The following is a 21,348-nucleotide window of genomic DNA, read 5'->3' on the forward strand; positions in this document are numbered from 1 at the left end:
TTTTAGATTAAAAATACAATTTTGGTGTTAAAGATGCCAATGATTTCCGATCGCCAAGTAAAGTTTCCTCTTTAAGAATTTATAGAATTGATTCATTAGCTGTCTTTTTAAAGGACAAGAAAAACACAAAGAAAATTAAAAATTTCTAAGACCAAATTTATTGAGGTCTAACAGGAGTAGTTCCAGCAATTATCGAAGGCTTTGGAATTAACTTGCTTTAAAATTGGCTTTAACGATTTGCCTGGGCCGCATTCGAAACTCCTTGGGAAATTTTCACCAGTCGGTCGCTCATAGAGAATGTGCATCGTCTGCTCCCACTTGACGGCGCGTACAATTTGTTGCGGCAGCTTTTTGCGAATCTCCTTCGCATTTTTGTAATACTTGCCGTCCACGTTCGAATGCACATAGACGAGCGGATCCTGCACCTGCGCCTTCCTCAAAGCTGCTCTGAAAACCTCCACGGCCGGCTCCATCAAAGGGGTGTGAAAAGCTCCGTTGACTGGCAAACGCATCACTCTTCTCAAATTGAATTTCTTTGCATTCTTGGCTAAGAAGTCCAGCGCCTGTAAGCAGTGAAATCACCACTTGTAAGTCCTTGGCCAACAATAATAATTGGCGTTGAGTAACGCACCTCAACATTGCCAGCAACCACTTTGCAATGAGGATACAAATAGTTGGCAACTTGGCACACAGGTCTCTCGATCTTTTTGCTCATGCAGTGCTCAACAGCTTTCTCGCATGCCATCCCTAAATCTGAATCAGGCCCGTACATTACGGTTGCCATGCCTGAATTCACCATTTCTGAAGCATACTGCATCCCCTCAGCTCTTGCTCGCACCAATTTTATTGCTGAAACAAACCATAGATCAGGTGTAAATGATTTTAAAATTGTTGGCAGATGCCAATGAAGGCCTGTCACACTTGGCATAGTCATCATTTTCAGTCAAAATTTGAATTTATGGATTTTAAATTAATTATAGCTTAAATTAACAGCTTAGGATGAAGCTACTTTTAATTTAAAATTGTGTCTACAAATGAACAAATTCTAGATAGGCAGCAGAAACACTCCAAAATAAATTATAATGACATCGCATTAAAATTGGAAAATCTTGTGACTGAAAAAATGAATGAATGGAATTAAAAACGAGTGTGCACCAAACCAATATTGGATAAATTGATCAATATTTGTAAAAATAGACTTCAGATTTGAATTCCTGTTGACTGAAAACCTAGGGAATGAAGAGAAAAACGCCTACTTTTGTTCTAGGTAAATTCACCCAAAAACCCACCCCTTGGTGCTTGTGGAAAGTGGCGGACACCTTGATTAAAATAATTATGCTGCTTGACATCAAACATCACAAACCAACCAAAATTTTGATAATAGCCATTATTTATTGTTCCGTGTTTAGTTAACTTTCTTTTTCAGCAGAGATTCTTACCACTTTCAAAAGTCAGCGCTCCTGCAAATACCAAGGCAGTGATTTCACCAACGCTGAACCCGGCTGTGGCCACGCATCCTTCAATGGCCGACGGTCGTTCTTCTTTGAGCCACTCGATGGCCGCTAACGAGGAAACAACCACAGCTGGCTGGCAGTACTTGGTCTGGTCCAGCTGGTCCTTCGGCCCTTCCAGGCACAATTTCAAGAGGTCATAATTTAGAATCGAGCTTGCGACAGAGAACAGATCTTGTACGAGGGGAAACTTGAGGAGCTCTTTGCACATGCCAACATGCTGCACACCCTGACCGGGGAAGATCAAGATTGATGTGTCATTCGGATTGACAGCAGGCCTGTAACAATAATACGATTGATCATTAAATTGTGTATATAAAATACCAAATATAAAATACCAAATATAAAATTATAAAATATAAAACGTTTACTGAAAATTTTGATTAAGATTTAAGTTAAAGCGAATAAAATGAACCAATTAAAGTCGATGAAATATAAGATGCATTGTTTTTTTAGTGTTGTTTTGAATTGCAGGTAGAAAAGCTCTCTAATTTCAAGCAACCTATAGATTTTACATTCTCTTGCCTGCTGTTTTGTTTTACACAACAAAAAAATATATAAAGTATACAAATGTACTATTTTCCGAGGCGTGCTTCGATTGAGATTTACATGCCACTTAAATGTGTGATATAAATGTGCGAAAATAATTTTTTTTAAACAAAATCCCTATATATAATTTAATTTTAAATTAACCTGAATGAATGTGCAGACTGATTTCTTTCTGTTAGGCGTTGCTTTAGGGTTGGGTCCATGGTGTAGGGGTTTGTTTGCCAGGAATGTTCAGGTGTCATAAAATCATTTGGGTAGCCAACTGTGGAATTCTTCAGTAATTCATCCACGTGTTTTCCCTCGACGTCTTTTTTGTCCCCACCGTCTGTAGGTGGTGGACCCTGAAATCTTGATCCTCGAGCGTAATTTCTGCAGCAAACTGGATGGAAGCCGGCCACATTTGAAGCTGTCTGCTTGACCTGATTTGAAAGGGTGAAAACGTCCCTGTACGAACGCAATTTCCGACACAAAACCCTCGACATTGCTTTCAAAATCGCTGCCGTAACGTGAAACGCGACGATATAAACAAAAACGCATGCCGGCGCAGGAGGGGGCGTGGCGCATAACATTAGAAGCCAGGTGTACGGACGTGGAGCTGCTCGAATTTCAGCAGATGCGGGAAATTTAGTGTTCAGGTCACTATTTTCGGAGCTGTATATTTGAAAACTGGGAACATTTATTAGGATCTGGAGGCAGAGGATTAATTTATGACAATGGCAGTAAGTTGATCGATGCGAGTCCTTGTTTTTTGTTTTTTATGGCGTTTTACTTTACAGCCTCAACAAAAAGGCAAGCAAGGCACGAAAGGCCAGAAACAGATTTATGAGGAGAATATCGCAACCCTGAGCTTTTACCGAAATATTGCTCTCGGGGCAACTGGATCTTTTGCACTCGTCACTGCCATTTTCTTTGAAATCTTCACCACATCAAATATTGTATACTATTTGACATTATCTATAACAATTCCTTCAAAACTCTTTTAAAATTAATTTTTCAGCTCCTGTTCATCTTTGCCACTATCATATACACTGGAGGTTACATGTTCATGGGGATGATGGCCAAAGCCTCTCTTACAGAAACGGGCCAACTCCTAGACGCTGGACTTGACCTTAATATGCAAGACGGAGTTGCAGAGTAATGACAACAACACAATTTGCATTGTCATCTTTATCATGATTGATTAATTTCCAGGCATGTTAAGGATATGGTCATTTTGACAGCATTTTGCCAAGTGTTTTCACTCTTCTCGAATTACGCCTGGTTTTTCTGGCTGCTGGTGAGACTTAAATTTACCCAACCTTTTATTCAATAATATTATTGCTTTTTAAAAAGGCTCCTGGTCGAGCTCTGTGGCTGCTGTGGGGCAGTGTTATTCAGCCCTGGCTGACACAATCAAATGACCAGCAGCAACCAGAGGAGAATGAAAAGAAGCAGAAGAAGATGGAGAGGAAGATGAGGAGGATGCAGTGAAATTCCAGCGAATGACAATTTGTTCAAACTTCAACAGTGGACCTCAATCAATCAATTTAAATATATACTTTGGCATAATCTGTGCGACTGAAGCCATGGTACTCTCCAGGCAGAAATCTAAAATCTTAGCCATCCTCGACATCAAATCTCTTCGATACATCAATGAACGCCGATTGTTCTGTACTTATTACGCCAATTTCTAACTTTTAGAAGACTTTTTGAAGAGCTTTGAAACTGATTTTGATCGTATTAGCAATGATTGGTCAATAGCTTGTTCTTCCCTATAGCGAGATCTAGCTTAGTTAATAGATTGGTGAATATTTGTTAAGCCAACATGGTAGGTAAATAATATTCTCAGAATACGTCGCAGCGCCTTTTGTAAATAAACGAAATTATGTATCTGCGGTAGCTTGCATGATTTCGCCCAATTTGAAGGAATCCACAATTAGCTGACAGATGTTTTGAACGGAAATCTTCAAAACAAACTTGTTTTTTTAATAATTATTGTTACTTTGTTTTTGGTTGCTCAAGATTGATGGTTTATAACTTTCAATAATAAAATTAACAAAAGTTAAATTTGAGCTAAGCGTGTTTTTGATAATTGCAACGAATTGCGTCTCAATTTTTCTTTATCTGAGAATGACATCAAATATTTTCCTCATCTGCTAATGACGCTATGTGTGTGAACTTTGTGATTCACTTTTTAAGAATGATATGGTATCAGGAGGGCTAGATTGAAATGAAACAATTGGTTTCTTTGAAAACATTTTTATATTTTCATAACACATTACAAAATATGTATTTACTTATAAAATAGCTTTTAAATGATCAGAGATATTATAAGGTTCTCATTCATTTTGCTCGGCTAAATTAGAAACGCAACTAAGGTGTGTATTAACTGAATCAAGGCTTCTTTTGCAAGAAGGTCTGTTAGTGCCAACTAAACGTTTTTAAAGGGGGAAGGAGAAAACATGGGTGGCAGTGCTTACAACAATTTTGACCAATTTCAAACTAAGACGGCGACAAACACGTAACTGGAAATTAAAGGCAATTTTGTGTTAGTGGACATTTCTTTTTTTTTTTTTTGTCATAATAGATTGGAACGATGAAATACATATTTTTCTTTGTGCACGAAATGAATTTTCAAAATTAATTAAGCTTGCTTCGAAAATTCAGCTCGTAAATCTGGAAGAATATCCATATTATTTTTTCCTCTTTTTTTAAACGCGCTCCGGATGCAAAGCCTAAATCTAGAAAAGTTTAAATAATAGTATTCCTTAAGACTACAATAATCAAGCATGACGACCCTTTCAGGCGTTAAAAAGAGACAGACGCTACAGGACTCCTCAACATTCACTTGATAGAGTTGGAGACGCAAATGACGCGCAAGCAGCTCATTTGGTTTTACACATTAAAAGTAACTGCAATATATAATCATAATTATTATTATTCAAATAGCATTTTATGTTTTAGTGGATTTAGACTACAGTTCCACACTGATCCTTGCTGTTCGAGAGGAAGTACACTGTTGATTTATTCCATCTTGGAAAAAATAGAAAAATAATTACAATTGCATATTGCTCTAATCATAGTTACAACAACAGCGATATTCCAGAACTTCTGATGATAGAAACCTTATGCGAATCTTATTAGTGCACATAAAATTACCAAGTGTTTCCACAATGCGGCTGTTTTCGTTCCAGCACCAGATCCAAGCTGGCGGCTCAGGAAAGAGCGTCGGACCTCGTCGCGGGAGTATCCCACGAAATAAGCAAGGAACAAGAGGCAGACAAAACTGGAGGCGGCTTCAGGGCCACAATCTCGTCCGAGTGCGACCCTCGCACCGCGCAACGGTCCCCAGCGGCTGGGGGCCGTTCCGCGGGCGCCGGCGCGGCCCCCAGGAAAATCTAATACATCATGTGTGTGGCTGTTGCGAAGTATAATCTTTTTTGTTTTTGTTTGTTTGTTTGTTTTCGTTTTTGTAGTAGTTTTAAAGAGACGAGAAGAAGAAGAAGAATGGGTGCGGTTTACAGGAGACAGCACTTGCTCTTCTTCTTCTTCTTGACTTGCAAGGCGGCCCGGGTAGCCGTTTCAAACACCTCGCGCACACCCTCCTTGCTCTTGGCCGAGCACTCGAGGTAGTCAAACGCGTTGATTTTCTCGGCCATGACGCGGCCCTCCTCGGGCTTGACGGGCTCCTGCTTCATCTTGGCCAACTCCTTGATGGTGTTGGGGTCGTTGCGCAGGTCCTTTTTGTTGCCTACTAGGATGATGGGCACGTTGGGGCAGAAGTGCTTCACCTCGGGGGTCCACTTCTCGGGGATGTTCTCCAACGAGTCCGGCGAGTCGATCGAGAAGCACATGAGGATGACGTCCGTGTCTGGATACGAGAGCGGCCTTAGTCTGTCGTAGTCTTCCTGCCCGGCCGTGTCCCACAAGGCCAGCTCCACCTGTTTGCCGTCCACCTCGATGTCGGCCACGTAGTTCTCGAAGACGGTGGGCACGTACACCTCGGGGAACTGGTCCTTGCTGAAGACGATCAGCAGGCACGTCTTACCGCAGGCACCGTCGCCGACTATGACCAGCTTCTTGCGGATTGCCGCCATGTCTGTCTGCGCTATGGGTCTTTAGCTGGACCAGGTTTGAACCGCTCTCTGGCCTCCAATACACCGCACCGCACACCTCTCACCTTGTGCACCCCTGCAAAAAGGACACGGCCAACGGATTAGTGGGTCGGACGCGACCGATCGGTGGTATTTACGTGTCAGAATCGCTTTTTCTCCAACAGGAAAATGAAGATGAACGTTTTCGGGTGTATTCACGAGAGATACTAAGTTGCTGCCAATATACCGGCACGCCCTGTCATAGGGGTCAAGCCGTTTCGCACCTTCCAACCGCGAGGTGACGACTTAATTCGACTCTCGATCGATTTTGTTTTCTTATTTCAGTTCCAATTTAAGGGTTTTTCGAGCTGAATAATGAAATTACCAGAGAAATTCGAGTTGGGAGAATTCGGCACGGGCGGTGTTAGGTTGGTAGTCAAAGCGGTGAGTAAGCTTCACTCAAACCGACCAGTGCGCCCGCAGCGCCTCCTGGTTTGAAACAGCCACAACTCTTTGACACTTGAGCCGCGCCCCTTGTCCTTGGGCCAACAGCTGATTAGGCCGAAGTTCCCGAACGAAGATTTCGACCGATTTTACACAACACCACGAAGCCTATTTAGCGGACTAAATTTAAAATGAGACCGTCCGACGAAACAACAACGACCGATTGTGATCGTGAGCTTCGCGCCGACTGCTGCTAAAATTAGATCAGTGTGAAGTGAAAAATCGGCGCGCAGAAAATCGGGAAATCATGGATATCTTGCAAATGATCTCTGACACCCTCAGCATTATCACAATTTCGTTATGCCTCATCCTCAAGGTTCCGCAGATTATAAATCTGTTCAAGCTCAAGTCGGCTAAAGGCATGAATCTGCCCGGACTTTTCCTGGAGCTGACAAGGTAACTGATGACTCACTGAATACATACATTAGGTGCACGATAGTGACGTAATAATTTTGTAGACTTTGAGAATGTTTGCATAAACGCGGTCAACGTGTGAAATTATGGCACTATAAGAAAATGCGAGTCAATCACGGCCTTTATCATGATGTGTTTGTCGTTTTTTACCGTTTTAAAAATAAAATTTAATGTATTTTCTATTTATTCTTGTTTATTTCTTGATCTACTTAAATACAATCAAAAATAACTTATCATAAAGATTTCAAAGCAAGAAAAAGGCCAACAGATACTAGCGAAAAAATGATAAAACGAAAACAATCCATTAAAAAGTAATATCACGCCGCCGCCGCACTGAGACGCAAACTACAATTCTCTAAATTGTCATGATGGGAAAAATGAATTAAATTTGGCATAATTTTGTTTCAGTTACACCGTTATGACCTGTTACAACTACTGCAATGGATACTCTCTAATGTCGTACATGGAGTACCCTATTATTCTTGTGCAAGAATTGGTACTCATTTTCCTTGTATTAAAATACAAGAATCTCGTGAACACGACGAGCATTGCTGGATTCGGGGTCTACCTGGCCGTGCTGGCAGCCTTTGGCCTGAAAATTGTTCCCACGGTCATTCTCTCTATCCTAGCTGTGAGTATTACATTTGAACGGCTTCTTGTAACTACACGGAAAAAACACTTATTCTGTTGCTTGTAACTAATACAATTGTCTGTCGCCCTTTTCTTTCCAGCCGATGTGCACGCCTATTTCTGCTTCAAGTAAAATTGTGCAAATTGTTGCCCTGATCAGAAGCAAGGATTCCGAGTCCATCAGCGTGCTCACCTGGTTCCTCTCCGCGTTTACAAATTTTTGTAAGCGTTTCTTAATATTTGCGAGTGTGACTTGTATTAATGAGACAATATTTTCAGCTCGAATCTTCACCATTTACCTGGACTCTGCGGATCTGACTCTACTGACAAATTTCGCAATTTCCACATTCCTGAGCACCTCCATGATGCTTGCAACTATTTATTACAAGAACCCCAAGAAAGACAAAGAAGTTTAAACTCGAAATTGCCATTCAGTATCAAGCTTTGCTTATGACACTTGCCTCATGCGGTCAATTGATTTTTGTTCCTATTTAACCTATTGTCAATTTTGCCTATTTACCTGGATATTATTTTAAATTTGTAATTAGGCTAGTATTATAATGAAATCTTAATGCTCATTTGAATCGACGTTTGTCGATGGATTTCCTGCTTGGTTGAGCGAGCCTATTTGTTGGACAGTATTTTGCCAAAAGCTCTCTGTGTGTTCATTTATTTTACTCAAGCCTGTTAAAATAGGAATGTTAATCCTGCACATCAACAAATCATTTTGCAGATATTAGTTATAATTTAGTGAAGATGTGATTTCGATGCTTTTAGATTTGAAGAGATTAGGTATTATAATAATTGAAGGACATGTCAAACACAAGACAAGTATTATTCACTGTGAGCTAGAAATAATTACCACAGTCATATTTTTAAATCAAAATTTGCAAAAATCAAACTGAATAAATAATAGCAAACCCTGCAAAAAGTACAGTTTTAATTTCAATTAACCCAAATTAATGCAGCGCAGGCTTTATAGAATTAGAACTGTGAGCCTGTGAAGTTTCATTAAAAAATTTAGGGGTATTTGAATGTGATTGAAAACAATAGCTTTTTTCAATCAATTTTTAATAGATTTGCCTGGCATTCAATTTGTTACCTTCAGCAGTTTTTCCTACGCAATAGCGGAATACTTTGGATTTTTATGTGAACAATTTGTAATTGCCACAAGGCTGCAGCATGCCAATTTATTAATTAAAATTACAGCTAGCATGAACAATAAAACTATAACTATTATATTGATTGAGAATGGGAAATTCAACTATCGTTTTGTTAACATGGGAAATAATCTTGAAATCCTAATTGGAAAATAAAGTTTAAAAATAAAAAATAGAATAAAAATATTTTCCAAGATTTTACGGCAAACATTTTGAAAAAAAAATTAAAATTAGAGAAACCTACAACTAACAATAAAATGTTATTAGTACAGTAATTAGTTTCTCTCAATTTCATTATTTTTTTAACTTACATTGCAATATTTACTAAATGTCGTACAACTCTGAAAAAATTCAGTCTGAGATAATATTTTAATCTCAAAAATTTGGCTACCGGTCTAATATTTATTCCTTTCTGAGTAAAATTTAAATTTTAAATAGGATAGAAAATAGGGAAAGAAATTAGTAATATCGATTGGAGGGGTCGTTACTGGGGTGTGCAATTTTCTTGGTGGACAAATTCTCACCAAAAGTAATGCTAAGTAAATGAATTTGTAACTTAAACTGCTCTACAATTCCAAAATTCCAATTTTTTGATGGCATTTGCAATTTCTAGTACATCCTGACAGTAAAAGAGGCATCAGACGGTGAAATTGATTAACTTTGTCGGCACATTTTGGCGCCCTTGCTTTTCAGCATTCACGAGAGGCGAGAGCAATTTTGCGCCAGCGCCTAGTGATCGCGAGCAGCGGGCAAACGCAGAGAGTTGGTGCGGCCGGCCGGTGAGCTGAAGAGTGGAGCCGACATCGGCGCGCACGAGAGAGCGGTCTCTGGTGCGGATGCAGCCGAGGGTCAGTCTCCGTACACACGGTGCGCGCGCGAGTGACTGGTCTTCGGCACAATATGCCGCTCCACAGCAGGTAAAATTCCTTCTAAAACCGGACTCGGCAGCGACGCGCAGACTTACATTTTTTTCTTTTTGCACTCATTGTCAGTACACACAAGCAATATTAATTTTTGTTAAATTGACTTAATCGTTCTCGTTCATCGCTGGCTCCAGCCAGTGTTGTTAAATTCCGCATTTATTTTCTGGGAAAAATTCCAGCATTGCCAAAAATTGTTTTGCAGGTTTTAATATCCACAATTTTTGCGCATTTTCCCAAACACCATGTAGATTATTTCATTTTGGACGCCAACCCATTATTTTTTTGTGATTTCTGGATATTTTTCAAATTAAATAGAAATTGTCATACTTATATCGCTCTTATTTGACGCGATACCTGAGCTTTTTGGGATCAAAGATAGCAAAAAATGCAGAACCTTGGTATTTTTTTTGCTCAAAAAAGTAGTGCATTAACTTCGTGTATTGCAAACCTTGGTAACTCCGTAATTAGGATTTCGCTTTCAGTCTGCGGCTATATTTATTTATTCGTGCACGCATTCAGCAGTAAAATTATTTTCACACGAGGTGCCAATGTCGATATTTGTTTGGCAAAGAGTACTCGCGTGCTTCGCAAGCTTGAGTGAAATGCACTCAAATCTGCCAAGGAGTTTGTGTTGCAGTAAAAGTTTCTATTTTGCGATGCAGTGTCTAATTGACAGAGACTGATCGTAATGATTTTAAATTAATTACAAAGAGACAAATTAGGAAATCAATTTAAGCGTTTAACACTGGTCAGGGTCGACAAGAAAGATATTTATATTTAAAACTGGTTTATGTTCTCCCTTTAATTTTTTTTTACCGAGCAAGCTACATCGAAAGCTCTTCATTTTTCTTCATCCCACGCTTAAAAATATAATTTGATTATGCGTCATCATCATCCCTTTCTTATAGGATTTCAAATTTGTTGTAATTTATCTAACAAATTTTCCTACATTAAAACAATAAACAAATGAGCTATAGGAGATTTTGATAGTATGAATTTCTGGGCATCATGATACGCGGTTTGATTTCAGGAAAATGCTGTTAATGACGGAATTAGGTCGTGTGTGTGTATATGGTGCGAGTCCGCAGTGATACATGGCGCTATTCCACTCAATAATTAAAATCACATTTCGCGTTTCGGTTGGTACTAACCGCACAGGCTGTTATTGAAACAAAACTCGTAAATAATTTTTTGCCCAACTTTTGGCCTTCAAGCTGTTGAACAGATCGGTCGTATATCAAAGGCCGAAAATTTCAACAATCTTATTGGGAGGACGAGTAGTGTTTTAGCATGTCTCTAAGAGTAATAAACGTGTGCAGCGAAACGCATTTCACTCGCGTTCTCTGCTCTTTGTGAGTGAAATGCGTAGTAATTAAATAGCGCGCGTCTTAAATTTGCAAGGTTTACGACCGACCCAGCACAGGCCTGCTGGCAACCCAATGAAAACCGACGAGGGTTGAAATTTATAATTTACGCACGCCAAAAACATTCAAACAGATGCCGATCTGCTGCGACTGACTTGATTGGTGCACATTTCACAAGAAAGCCAGGGCTTGGAACCCATTCTATAAACCTTTTCATGCCGAAGAAAGACCAATGTTTGTGTTGAGGTCCTGATGCCGATAGTTTAAAAGCATCATAAGAGAAATTGATGGGCAGGTGTCAAATTTTTGTTTATTGTGAGCGAATGGGACTATTATTGGAATTATAGATCTTTCATCTTCTCCATGCAACTTCCAAGTGCTAATTTGAGAATAAATTTCATAAAGGGACTAGTTAACGTTAACACAGACCAAAACGATATTTATACGAACAGAATTAATACTATTTATATGTACAGAATGTGCAAACAACGAACACTCTATAAATTTAATATTTTGTTATTCCTACGAAGTCATTTAATTAGTTATTTTCTCATGCGAACCGTTCTGCGTGGATTGAAATAAAAGCCGCATTCTTACACCCAGACAGACAGATTGCTCTCGCGGGAAGAACAAGCTTTTTGTCTGTTCTTCCCCTAAAAAACACAAAACAAATAACATATTATATTGTGCAGTAGCAAATAAGCAGCATGTCTATCAATCTTAGTCCTCTGCTGCTGGGCCCAATAAATGTTGCCGGATTCAACATGAGGAATTTTTTCTGTTTCTTTCTTTACTAGAAAAAAATGCTGCCTTTGATTGTGTTGTGGCGCATTAAATTTTAGAACAGAGAATTCGGCCGATTGCGCGGTCGCACAGTTGAAAGTGAAAGGACCGCCTGATAAACTTCACACGATTCATGGCAAATCTTGTTTGTTGCTGTCGGTTGCCTGACCTCTTCTAAATCAGGTGCAGGATGGTCAAGGTTGTAAACTTTGCAGACTGGCAGCCACGCATGAGTGATCTTCGCCGAAATAGTCCGCGAGAAACTAGGAATGCGCCAAATGCAGTCACGACCAGTTCACTCGGACATTTTTATTGCCCACGCCGCACAATAAATTAAAACCTTTTCGGGGGGGCGTTTCCTTTACCTTTTATTTCCGCGTTAAATTCATCCTTTAAGGAACACCGTCTGGACGCAAATTGCAGACGCTATATATGCTCTGTTGTTGCTTTTCTTTTGAGGACAAAAACACGACTATATAATTGTGCGCACCTGTTGTACATTGCGTCATCAACCTTCTCATAATAAAAAATTTAATCTAGCACCAAGGTCAATCGCAGCACATTTGTCTATTATTCTGACAGCGATTGTGTGGATCACCTTAATGAAATTTCTTGGCCACGATTTACACCAGAAAAAATTCTAAATTTGAGACGCACTAAATTAGGTTAGTTTTGGCACACACTTGACTCTCATTATAATTAAAAACCTGACAGAGACCATCACTATCCTTCCATCATCAGCGGCTGCTCTTAAAAAAATTATTTTGAGGTTGACACCCCGGCACTTAAAAACAAAAGAGAGCCAAGCGGCCTTCTTTACAGCCGCTTGTCAGAACCATCAATCGATGAGCGGTGATAATTTTCTAAAGGATTGCCTAGACTCAGCAACGACAGGCAAAACGGCCCCCAAAGTTTCTAATAAACTTCATTGATCCACGCGAACACATTTGGCTTTAGGCCAAAGAGGGAAAGAACAGGAAATCTAGGATTTTTATTGAAATCTTCGAACGCGAGATTGATCAGTTGATAGGGGACTCCCTGCGGAGTCGACTTAAACTTTCGTTAATAATTTTAGTAATTTTAATTTCAAATTCGGTTAAGGAAGCTTAACATGTGGAAACGACGAGTGTAGGCAATCGGCATAAATGTTTGCGAATATAGTATTTGAACGTTTTAATACATTCAGTAAACATTTGAGCCTATCGCTACGCACGTCGCAGGTGAGATATAATTGTTCTGTCAATAAACAGTCGGTTGGAGTGAGGCCGCTGATAAAATATTGACCAAAGATTTATGTATTATCGTCATTTAATCGATAATATCGTTTTGGGACTAAAAGAGAATACAACAGTTGCAATTTCGCAATCACTTTTATGGTGTTAAATTAGCAGACACAACAAAATGTAGAAAGATGACATTTATCTTTTACAACGCATCCTTGTTTAATTGAACTGAGCGGAACTAACGTTTTGATGGTCTACAAACACTGTTATTTTTATTTTTAAGATCAAAAGGAAGACAGTATTTTCTCTTTAAACTGATTAGCAGAAGTGGTGAACAAGTAGACCTTCTCATTTTAAGACCACAATGCCAAAGGGCCTCAATTAAAAATGGTCGTGAATATCTCCTCGGTCTACCCGGTGTCGTGAATTGTTTCTTTATTTAAATCCCCCATGACTAGACCACACGTTTCCTATCTTGAAGAAATTTATACACGTGATTCTTGTCGGCCCTCTCTTCTTGACCAACATCCAAGATTCAGAAATGCAGCCGTGTATAATTTGCTAACGAAGCCGTCTCTTAGAGGGAACATTGTCGCGGCGTGCGTTTTCGTGCGAAAATCACGATGACTGTCTTTTTCTGACAGTAAATAGATCATGAAGAGAGGCGAACGAACCCTCATTTTGGCAGCCGCAAGAGGAATTCTGCGGCAGCACAGCAATCACTTTCATTAGCGGCGCTAAAATTACAGTGCGTCCCGCGAGAAGATTCATTAGGGGGATGCCACTCTTCACGCCAGAAGTTTTCAAGGCACACAGCGTGTCTTTCTTTTCGTTTGAGCCAGCGAGCGTGCAGAAACAAACGTCAAAGTCTAATGGCTAGAGTGTTTGTTTCGCCGCTGCCGCCTCGCAGGGTCCATAATGCCGATAGCACCCCTGGAGATTGAGAGCTAGAAAGGCTCAAATGCCATATTATTGGCATTTTACTCTACATGCTTTTAAAAAGAGACTAACAAAGACAAATAATCGAGGCTGGACTTTTGGGTTAAAATGGGTTTATTTCTTTCTAAAATTACTAGGTTTATTATTTTTTTTAAATTTAAATAGTTTGTTTTAGTATACTACGCAGGGCTACATTTTTAACATAATTTTATAGCTGGTCTATTGATTTTTTTAATTTTTGCTCGCTCTCCATTCAACTCTGAAGAAGAGTGCATGATTCTTTTACCCTTGAATATTTATTTTGAAACGAGTGTTGACGGCATGCCAGCCCAAATAGATCACTTTCTCTGGCGACACACACTACACGTTATGAAGAAGCAGAAAGCATATTACTCGCCTACTTGACAACTCGGAGATAATTGCGTTCGAGGCGTACATTTCGCAGACATGAGTTTTTAAAAATGAGATCGTCAGCATACTCGGAATTTCCTGTAACGTGATTCAAAAATGTGATAACCTTTGAGAATCCAATATCAGTCAACGTACTCGCTTCTATGGTATGCTCTCGACTAGACGCTTTTTATTATTGCTGCTCGCATGCAACTCCTTATTTCTTTGCATATATATGACTCTGCAAGACAATTCTCGTTCGTTGCGAATAAGCTCTGCCAGCAGTATGCTTGGTGCCTTTGATTTATTTTCTAAAGCATGGAAATCGCATTATCTATTTATTCCACACCGCTGGCTTTTCGAAATCTATCGATAAAGCTTATGTTCGCATCCCTGAATTTATTATTTGAAAAATGGTGCTATCGGTTTAGAAGGGAAAGAATGTTAAATGTCTGAGCCTCAATACATATTTGCACATGCACACGACAAATAAACAAACAAAAAATTTATTTCAGTTTTCCTTATGTGTTGGGTAAAAAGGAAAAGAAGCAGTGACAAAATTTATATCATTAAGAACCATTCAGCTCTTGAGAAAAAATATTTGTCCACGCCAAAGGGTCAAGAGCATCTTCAAAACTCATCATAAACGTGCATAGTCATGCCAGAAATCCTTTTATAGCATACGTTCATTTTTCATCACGAGTGCGAGTGCTGCCTTCTCAGTGAGTCGCACGCCTCTGCTAATTCTTAACGCTTGCCAGGAAATCCCAATCCTGATCTGCAACGTAAGGATCCCCTTAGGTCCTATATACACACACTTTCCTCGTAAGCCAAATCGCTGCAATCCTACTTAAGCGATTAACTTTTTCTATGATACTTTGAGACACCCATCCGTGTCAGAGTGTATTTGAATTAATTGATCTATCCCACGCAACTCGAGCTTAGTTAGAATAAGAAAAACAGAAAATTTCAAAATCCTTCGCTTGGTAGTTCAATGCTGAAATCACGCCAACGATCTGTTATACTTTTTAGATTACGACACTGGTTAGATTATCGTCGTTTTTTTTTTAAATAACAGGGTCAATGTTGGCAGACATGAAGCCCAAGCTAAACTTTGGAATCGACCATTCCATTAAAACGTGCTTGTTGCGGCTTTTAGGGCAAAATGTTGCGCGTCTCCGTTCGTGCCGCATTCAAGCGAGAGCGAGCGAAACACGTTTCCAGAGAGCAAAATGGTTTTCGCTCGTAGCTACGTCCGAAGCCTTTTTTATCTCACTGAGTACGGATACGGTTCATATGCACACAGCGAGAGATGACTGTTTCATGCAGAAAACTCAATGCTGCTGCTGGGAGGCCTTTTCAACATGGGAAACGCAGTCGCAAACATTGGTTGCAGGAAGGGCTAATTAATTAATTACGACGTGCACTTAGTTCATATGTACTTTGTTTGGCAACTGCTCTTTATGAAGAGCTTCCACTCATCCGTACAAGAATAATTTCTTTAAGACGCTTCATTTCTTAATGCGTGTATATATGAGCGAAAACTCAACAACTCATATTTTGAAGAGGCTTTGCTCCGGCCTACTTGAAAACTTTCATTTTATTTCCAGAAGCCGACCTGACATAAAAATTCAAATTTTATTATCATATCCCGGAAAATCCCCTCATTCGAATATAAATGTCAATATGATGGAAATGGGTGCAGTTTTTCAATTATTTATTAAGTCTGTAGGAATACATTTTTACCTTTTTCAGAGGTCCAGAGTCCAGACATCTTGTCAAACCCTCTTGATTCATAGCAGTAATTATTTTCAAATATAACGTAGATAAAAATAATTAAAAATTTTATAATTTGTTGAATTTATTGAGAGCGCGTAATTGGAGAATTAAATGACCATCCCCCACATAATTATTTCAACGTATATTTACGATTTCAACCATCTGAAAGAAACTCCAACAACTGATTTTCACTTATCGCAAGCACGTCGTGATTCGATTTTTGCCCTTGTTGCGCACGAATAGTTGTGAAAATTTAACGAGGTTCATTTTCACCCGCTTCCATTGATACATATTATACTGCTTGCGGTTGGCTCACGGCTTTGCTGTGAAATTCATTGTGTATTCTACGCCGAGGACAGAGCAGATTGACACGCTTTGCTGCAACATTTGATATCAACCCCGCAAACCTACGAAGGCGCCCTTTATATAGGGGTTGAATTGTGACGCCGACGGCTTTATCAAAGCCGGCCCCTCACTCGATGTCGCGTGCGATATAAAGTGCCCTGGCAAAGTGCGGCAAGGTTGTTGCACATTACACTTTTGTAATAATCAGTTTGAAAGCAAAGCAACCACACGTGTGCACTGCTCATTACATTAGCCTTTGTTTTTAATTACACTCTATTCCGTCACAATCGTTTGCATACAATTACAATCTGATTCGTTTCCTCAAGAAAGCGTTTGTGGTGTTTTCTGCACAGTGTTGTTATGACTGAGAGGAAGAAACCGTGCCTGACTCCGTCTGAAATCAATCCAAAACATTTTGTGCTGCACCGGTGATTACCACTGACACGCACTAGAATTAACGCAAAACCGTGGGCGCAGACAGACAATTATTTGTTAATCTTGGCTACATTGGGCTAGATCCCACTACGATGAATTACAAACAAGCCTCAGGCTCTGAAATGCTGTAAAAATATTGATCCTCTCTGTCGTTTTTAGTCTATGCAATTAACTCCCTGAAATCTGAATCGCGCCTGTGGCTGTGCGTGTCGTAAATTGACTTCTCTCTTCCATACTATATACTTTTTTCTCTGTAATTGCGTGCATGCACACTTTGTTTGACTTAAATAAATCAAGCTGCACTGGCACTGTAATTTCTTTAAATCTTGGTTGGATCAAATTTCGTTTTAAGCGAATTTTAAAATAAAATACGAAACAATATTTGGTGCAAAATGAACTCAGCAAACTTCAAAAGCGCCATAAATTTGGTTGGGAAATTGTCATGTCAACGTCAAACCTGTCTTTGTATCTTGTGAAAACCAGAATCATGTCAAATAACTAAATTTGTTTGAACGCATAATGATCAAAGTTTTCGTATCCCATTTGTCGTTCGTTAACTTGTCCCTCGTAGCGTGAATATAAAATGTGACATTTTTATTGCTACATGCCAGAAGTCCACATCTATTTTTCTGACTATAAATATAGTTCACAGGGACTAATTTAAATAAAATGTTGATTTTTCAGATGGCAGTGCTCTCTGCTTGTGGGGGCAATTTTCACGGCGATGGTCCAGAGCCAACGAGCACCCCCAAAATTGTATGATATTGTGCCTGATGATTACACTATTCATGAGCCGCCGCCTCTACTTGATGGTAACGTCAAAGACTTTCATACCAAAGACATTTTGTCATTTTTGTGTGTCTGCAGGCAAAGCAGTGCCAGTGGAATTTTCAGTCAGCGTAAAAAATATCCCAAGTCTCGACGAGTTGAAACAGGTTAGTAAAATTGAGAAATTTAGCATCAAATAACTTTTTTTAATGATTCAAAGACGCCTTTTCTCTTGAATTACAAATCAACATCATAAAATTGACACACATTTTCTTTAACGTGTGTCGGGTGTCGGCCAGTATAACGGCAGATGCATCCCTTTTTATTATTTTGTATTTTTTACGACATGTGTGTGACTGGCTCGCATAAAAAATTAAAGGTCTACTGCGCAAGTTGCCTCGTCCCTTCGTAAGGTAATCTAAAACGCAAACAGCGCGCGTTTGAAGACGAACTTCACAAGTAGCAGTGAGCTATATATGAGACTAAGAAGGTGTCCGATGGGAATTTTGCCGCTTGCTAAAATGGGAAATGCAAATATCCCCGTCTTCTTTGCTACACTCCGACCAAGGCTACCCAAAACAAAAAAGCAAATTGCAGGATTGCGTGCTGCAGGCGTCTCGTATATTTGAATTAATCTTGTGTCCGCACTATCGACGTGTGTATTGATAAATGATAATACAGTATATTGACTCAATGAAACAAGGTTTCGAAAGAACACCTGGCTCTCATTATTTGCAACATAATATATCCAGACAATTAGCACTGACATGTTACATAAATTAAATTTCTTTTTGGAAAATAAATTTGAATATAGATTCAAATTAATCTCGAGGAAAGAAACTCTGCGGTAAAACCACAAGGATAACTAGCTGCAAGTGCAACACGCTAATAAAAGGTGATATCATCTTTATTTTAGGAGCTGAGCATGGAGCTGAACCTAAGGATCTACTGGGTGGATAAACGGCTTGAGGTCGGCCCATACTTTGAGGCTTTCCCCAATAGCACCTACATGAACGCCAATCCGGCTATATTGAGCAAAATCTGGATGCCAGACGTTTACACAGGTATTTTTTTTTATTTTCAAATAAAATTCGGAAAATTGGTAAATATTTCTCAGGTAGCCAAAATATAATTATTTTTGCATGAAAACTTCAAAGTGAATTAATTCTTTACTGTCGTGATTTTGGCAGATTACACGAAAAGCGTGGTGGCGCCGCGCATCCTGGCAGCTCCCGCCTCTCTGCGCATCTACCCCAACACGACAGTGCGCTACTCGGCACGGTACGATAATAAATTAGACTCTCGTAAATTCAAATTAATTCAGCAGGGTGGCATGTTGCCCTTTCTCCCAAAAAAAGGGGGGAAATCTGCCTAAGCTTGTAGCATAAAATTTAAAAACACCATTATTTTGTAAATAAATTGCCATATAAACTTTGCCTTTATTTGCGGTTTATTTTAGAATTACGATGCAGTTTGCGTGCCCCATGGACTTCAGGAATTACCCTGCTGACTCACAAAGTTGTGATATGAGCCTGGAAAGCTGTAAATTTTTAATTTATAACTTAATATTTTCATTATTTTTAAACTCTCTGCGTTTATTAATTTTCAGATGCATTTACGAGGGATAAAATTTACTACAGCTGGAGGCCAGAAGGTGCTTCGATAAATATTGCGCACAGATTGGCCCATTTCGATTTTGCATTTACTTTCGAGAACGACAAGGAAAATGTCAATTTTCCCTCAGGTACAAAATCTCTCATTTTATGAGCCATTTAAAAACTCCCAAAGGGAAAATAAAAACAACACTAAATTTATCGTTATTTTATGTATTGACTTTGCAAAGAACAAACAAAACCATTCCGAATTTCAGGCAGCTACCCTGCAATTACGATGACCGTGCGTCTCCACCGGCGCATCAGCTACCACATGCTGCAGACTTACATCCCCAGTCTGATGTTCGTCATCGTGTCATGGCTTTCGTTCCTCGTTCCCCCTGAGAGCGTGCCCGGCAGGATGGCCATCTGCATGACCACCCTTCTCACCCTCACGGCCATGTTCGCCGCCGTCCGGCAGAGCACGCCCAGCGTCAGCTACGTGAAGGCGCTCGACATCTGGATGGTCGCCTGCATATTTTTCGTCTTTCTCACTCTGGTCGAATACACTTTGGTGCTCAGGTATGAATTTGTCAAATTCAATCTCAACCAAAGCTATTAATTTAATTTATTCCAGTTTACAAAAGAAAACGTAAAGAAAAAAATTAGAATTTGAAACGAAAATATCAAAATTTACTGCCAATATCACTGAATTAATGAATCGTGTAAATTCCAGACTGACTAAAAACCTGAAGAAGAGTCAGACGCCACCAACGAGTCCTAGAAAAAGTGAGCCGAACACTAAACCCAGTCCTCTAGAGATGCAAATGCAGCCGTCCAAGAACGGAGAGGAGCAGAGCACTGCCTTCCACAAGGTTCGCCCTCCATTGTTGCGATCGACGGGGATAAACAAAATAGTAACTATGTGTGCTCAGGGTGTTGCATCACATATTTGTTTTCAATTAATTCTCGGTTTAAATGCGAACAAATTAAATTAAGCACTCTCTATATTGCTGTGGTTTTCTGTGAGCACCCATGGTCTTGACACAGTTTGTAATTAATTTTTTTATCTATAAATTTATAGAACTGTATAATTTGAGCTTTTCCTAATTGTTTATTTTTTTAATAGTTTTCTGGAGAAGCAGCAAACGGTCCTCCTTCGACAGATTCGCCGAAAAATTGTCTAATCGCGTGTGTCGAGGGCTACGGGCCGGACTGTTGGAGGCGCCCCACCAAACGCGGAATACTCATTCTCGAGACTGTCAGCTGCATTTTCATCCCAGGCTCGTTCATTTTCTTCAACATAGTCTACTGGTCATACCTGGCTAGCATTGTTGCTGCCAACATGGCCACAACCGAAATTTAAAAAGAACTTTTTACTGACAAATGAGTGACCTGTTTTCAAGCGTGAAAATTTAAAATTACCTTCACTACATGTTAATAATGTTTCTTCTTTTGAAATATTTGTAACTATATAGTGAGATATGTCCTGATCAAGATACCTGTATGTATAAATGTACTTAAAAAAGCTTTAATCCACATTCAACAATTTTATGGAATTTACTACGCTTATATTCTTAATTTTCATTTTGTGCTCCAGTACTTAAACCAGATATATGCTGCGCGTGTCAAATTTTGTTTAGCCTCCAGTGAACTCGCTGCGATTAAAGAAATACTTAAATTTTTAATGTAATGATAAGACCCTCAAACTTTTAACAATTTGAATAAACCGTAAACTAATAGCTGATAAATTGTTTCATTGTTTGAATCTCCCAGAAGTTAATATTTTTACATTAAAATTCAAAATCAATAAATAAAAAGCTTGCTAATTACGAAAAAGTAGGACAAAACAACTAGCAGCAGCGGCTCTGCGACGATCCAGATTCTAAATCGTGCGCCGAGTGCCGAAAAATACCGTTTTCTGCTCTTGGTCCAGTCCTCCGCCAAAGATTTAGAGTTTCACTTA

The 21,348-nt window shown here is 39.4% G+C and overlaps 5 protein-coding genes across 6 annotated transcripts; 3 read left to right on the forward strand and 2 right to left on the reverse strand.

Moving 5' to 3' along the window:
• Positions 1 to 135: 135 nt before the first annotated feature.
• Positions 136 to 2,625, reverse strand: beg (malonyl-CoA-acyl carrier protein transacylase beg). Its single transcript, XM_065486855.1, has 4 exons — positions 2,205 to 2,625; positions 1,440 to 1,789; positions 632 to 849; positions 136 to 563 (listed from the first exon to the last, which is right to left on the reverse strand). Exons 1-4 carry the CDS (start codon positions 2,540 to 2,542, stop codon positions 168 to 170), a joined length of 1,302 nt encoding a protein of 433 aa, XP_065342927.1. The 5' UTR covers positions 2,543 to 2,625; the 3' UTR covers positions 136 to 167.
• LOC135941371 (transmembrane protein 208) lies at positions 2,626 to 4,111 on the forward strand. The gene is made up of 5 exons (XM_065486859.1): positions 2,626 to 2,779; positions 2,837 to 2,995; positions 3,058 to 3,194; positions 3,252 to 3,336; positions 3,393 to 4,111. Exons 1-5 carry the CDS (start codon positions 2,768 to 2,770, stop codon positions 3,528 to 3,530), a joined length of 531 nt encoding a protein of 176 aa, XP_065342931.1. The 5' UTR covers positions 2,626 to 2,767; the 3' UTR covers positions 3,531 to 4,111.
• Positions 4,112 to 4,282: 171 nt separating this feature from the next.
• On the reverse strand, positions 4,283 to 6,632 carry LOC135941370 (ras-like GTP-binding protein Rho1). Of its 2 annotated transcripts, none has more exons than XM_065486858.1 (2): positions 6,519 to 6,632; positions 4,283 to 6,230 (listed from the first exon to the last, which is right to left on the reverse strand). In XM_065486858.1, exon 2 carries the CDS (start codon positions 6,134 to 6,136, stop codon positions 5,558 to 5,560), a length of 579 nt encoding a protein of 192 aa, XP_065342930.1. In that variant the 5' UTR covers positions 6,137 to 6,230; positions 6,519 to 6,632; the 3' UTR covers positions 4,283 to 5,557. The 2 variants fall into 2 exon arrangements, with proteins under 2 accessions (XP_065342930.1, XP_065342929.1); XM_065486857.1 differs by lacking the exon at positions 6,519 to 6,632 and adding an exon at positions 6,292 to 6,459.
• Positions 6,633 to 6,681: 49 nt separating this feature from the next.
• On the forward strand, positions 6,682 to 8,612 carry LOC135941369 (solute carrier family 66 member 3). Its single transcript, XM_065486856.1, has 4 exons — positions 6,682 to 7,033; positions 7,460 to 7,682; positions 7,783 to 7,903; positions 7,961 to 8,612. The coding sequence occupies exons 1-4, from the start codon at positions 6,885 to 6,887 to the stop codon at positions 8,095 to 8,097; spliced, it is 630 nt and encodes a 209-aa protein (XP_065342928.1). The 5' UTR covers positions 6,682 to 6,884; the 3' UTR covers positions 8,098 to 8,612.
• A 985-nt stretch (positions 8,613 to 9,597) lies between these two features.
• LOC135940167 (glycine receptor subunit alphaZ1-like) lies at positions 9,598 to 21,124 on the forward strand. Its single transcript, XM_065484950.1, has 10 exons — positions 9,598 to 9,758; positions 17,707 to 17,834; positions 17,890 to 17,957; positions 18,707 to 18,854; positions 18,981 to 19,071; positions 19,250 to 19,332; positions 19,400 to 19,534; positions 19,661 to 19,964; positions 20,119 to 20,257; positions 20,512 to 21,124. Exons 1-10 carry the CDS (start codon positions 9,742 to 9,744, stop codon positions 20,746 to 20,748), a joined length of 1,350 nt encoding a protein of 449 aa, XP_065341022.1. The 5' UTR covers positions 9,598 to 9,741; the 3' UTR covers positions 20,749 to 21,124.
• Positions 21,125 to 21,348: the final 224 nt, after the last annotated feature.

This window comes from Cloeon dipterum, chromosome 3 (genome assembly GCF_949628265.1).
Source record: "Cloeon dipterum chromosome 3, ieCloDipt1.1, whole genome shotgun sequence".
NCBI classification, from domain to species: domain Eukaryota; kingdom Metazoa; phylum Arthropoda; class Insecta; order Ephemeroptera; family Baetidae; genus Cloeon; species Cloeon dipterum.

Coding starts and splice junctions, on each gene's coding strand:
- beg (XM_065486855.1), bottom strand. CDS start 2,542: ATGTCGAGGGTTTTGTGTCGGAAATTGCGTTCGTACAGGGACGTTTTC. Junction 850..1,439: donor AGCGCTGACTTTTGAAAGTG/GTAAGAATCTCT, acceptor GGTTTGTTTCAG/CAATAAAATTGGTGCGAGCA. Junction 564..631: donor TGGTTGCTGGCAATGTTGAG/GTGCGTTACTCA, acceptor CACTGCTTACAG/GCGCTGGACTTCTTAGCCAA.
- LOC135941369 (XM_065486856.1), top strand. CDS start 6,885: ATGGATATCTTGCAAATGATCTCTGACACCCTCAGCATTATCACAATT. Junction 7,683..7,782: donor TCATTCTCTCTATCCTAGCT/GTGAGTATTACA, acceptor TTTTCTTTCCAG/CCGATGTGCACGCCTATTTC. Junction 7,904..7,960: donor CTCCGCGTTTACAAATTTTT/GTAAGCGTTTCT, acceptor CAATATTTTCAG/CTCGAATCTTCACCATTTAC.
- LOC135941371 (XM_065486859.1), top strand. Junction 3,195..3,251: donor ATGCAAGACGGAGTTGCAGA/GTAATGACAACA, acceptor ATTAATTTCCAG/GCATGTTAAGGATATGGTCA. Junction 3,337..3,392: donor CCTGGTTTTTCTGGCTGCTG/GTGAGACTTAAA, acceptor CTTTTTAAAAAG/GCTCCTGGTCGAGCTCTGTG.
- LOC135940167 (XM_065484950.1), top strand. Junction 18,855..18,980: donor GATGCCAGACGTTTACACAG/GTATTTTTTTTT, acceptor TGATTTTGGCAG/ATTACACGAAAAGCGTGGTG. Junction 19,535..19,660: donor AAATGTCAATTTTCCCTCAG/GTACAAAATCTC, acceptor TCCGAATTTCAG/GCAGCTACCCTGCAATTACG.
- LOC135941370 (XM_065486858.1), bottom strand. CDS start 6,136: ATGGCGGCAATCCGCAAGAAGCTGGTCATAGTCGGCGACGGTGCCTGC.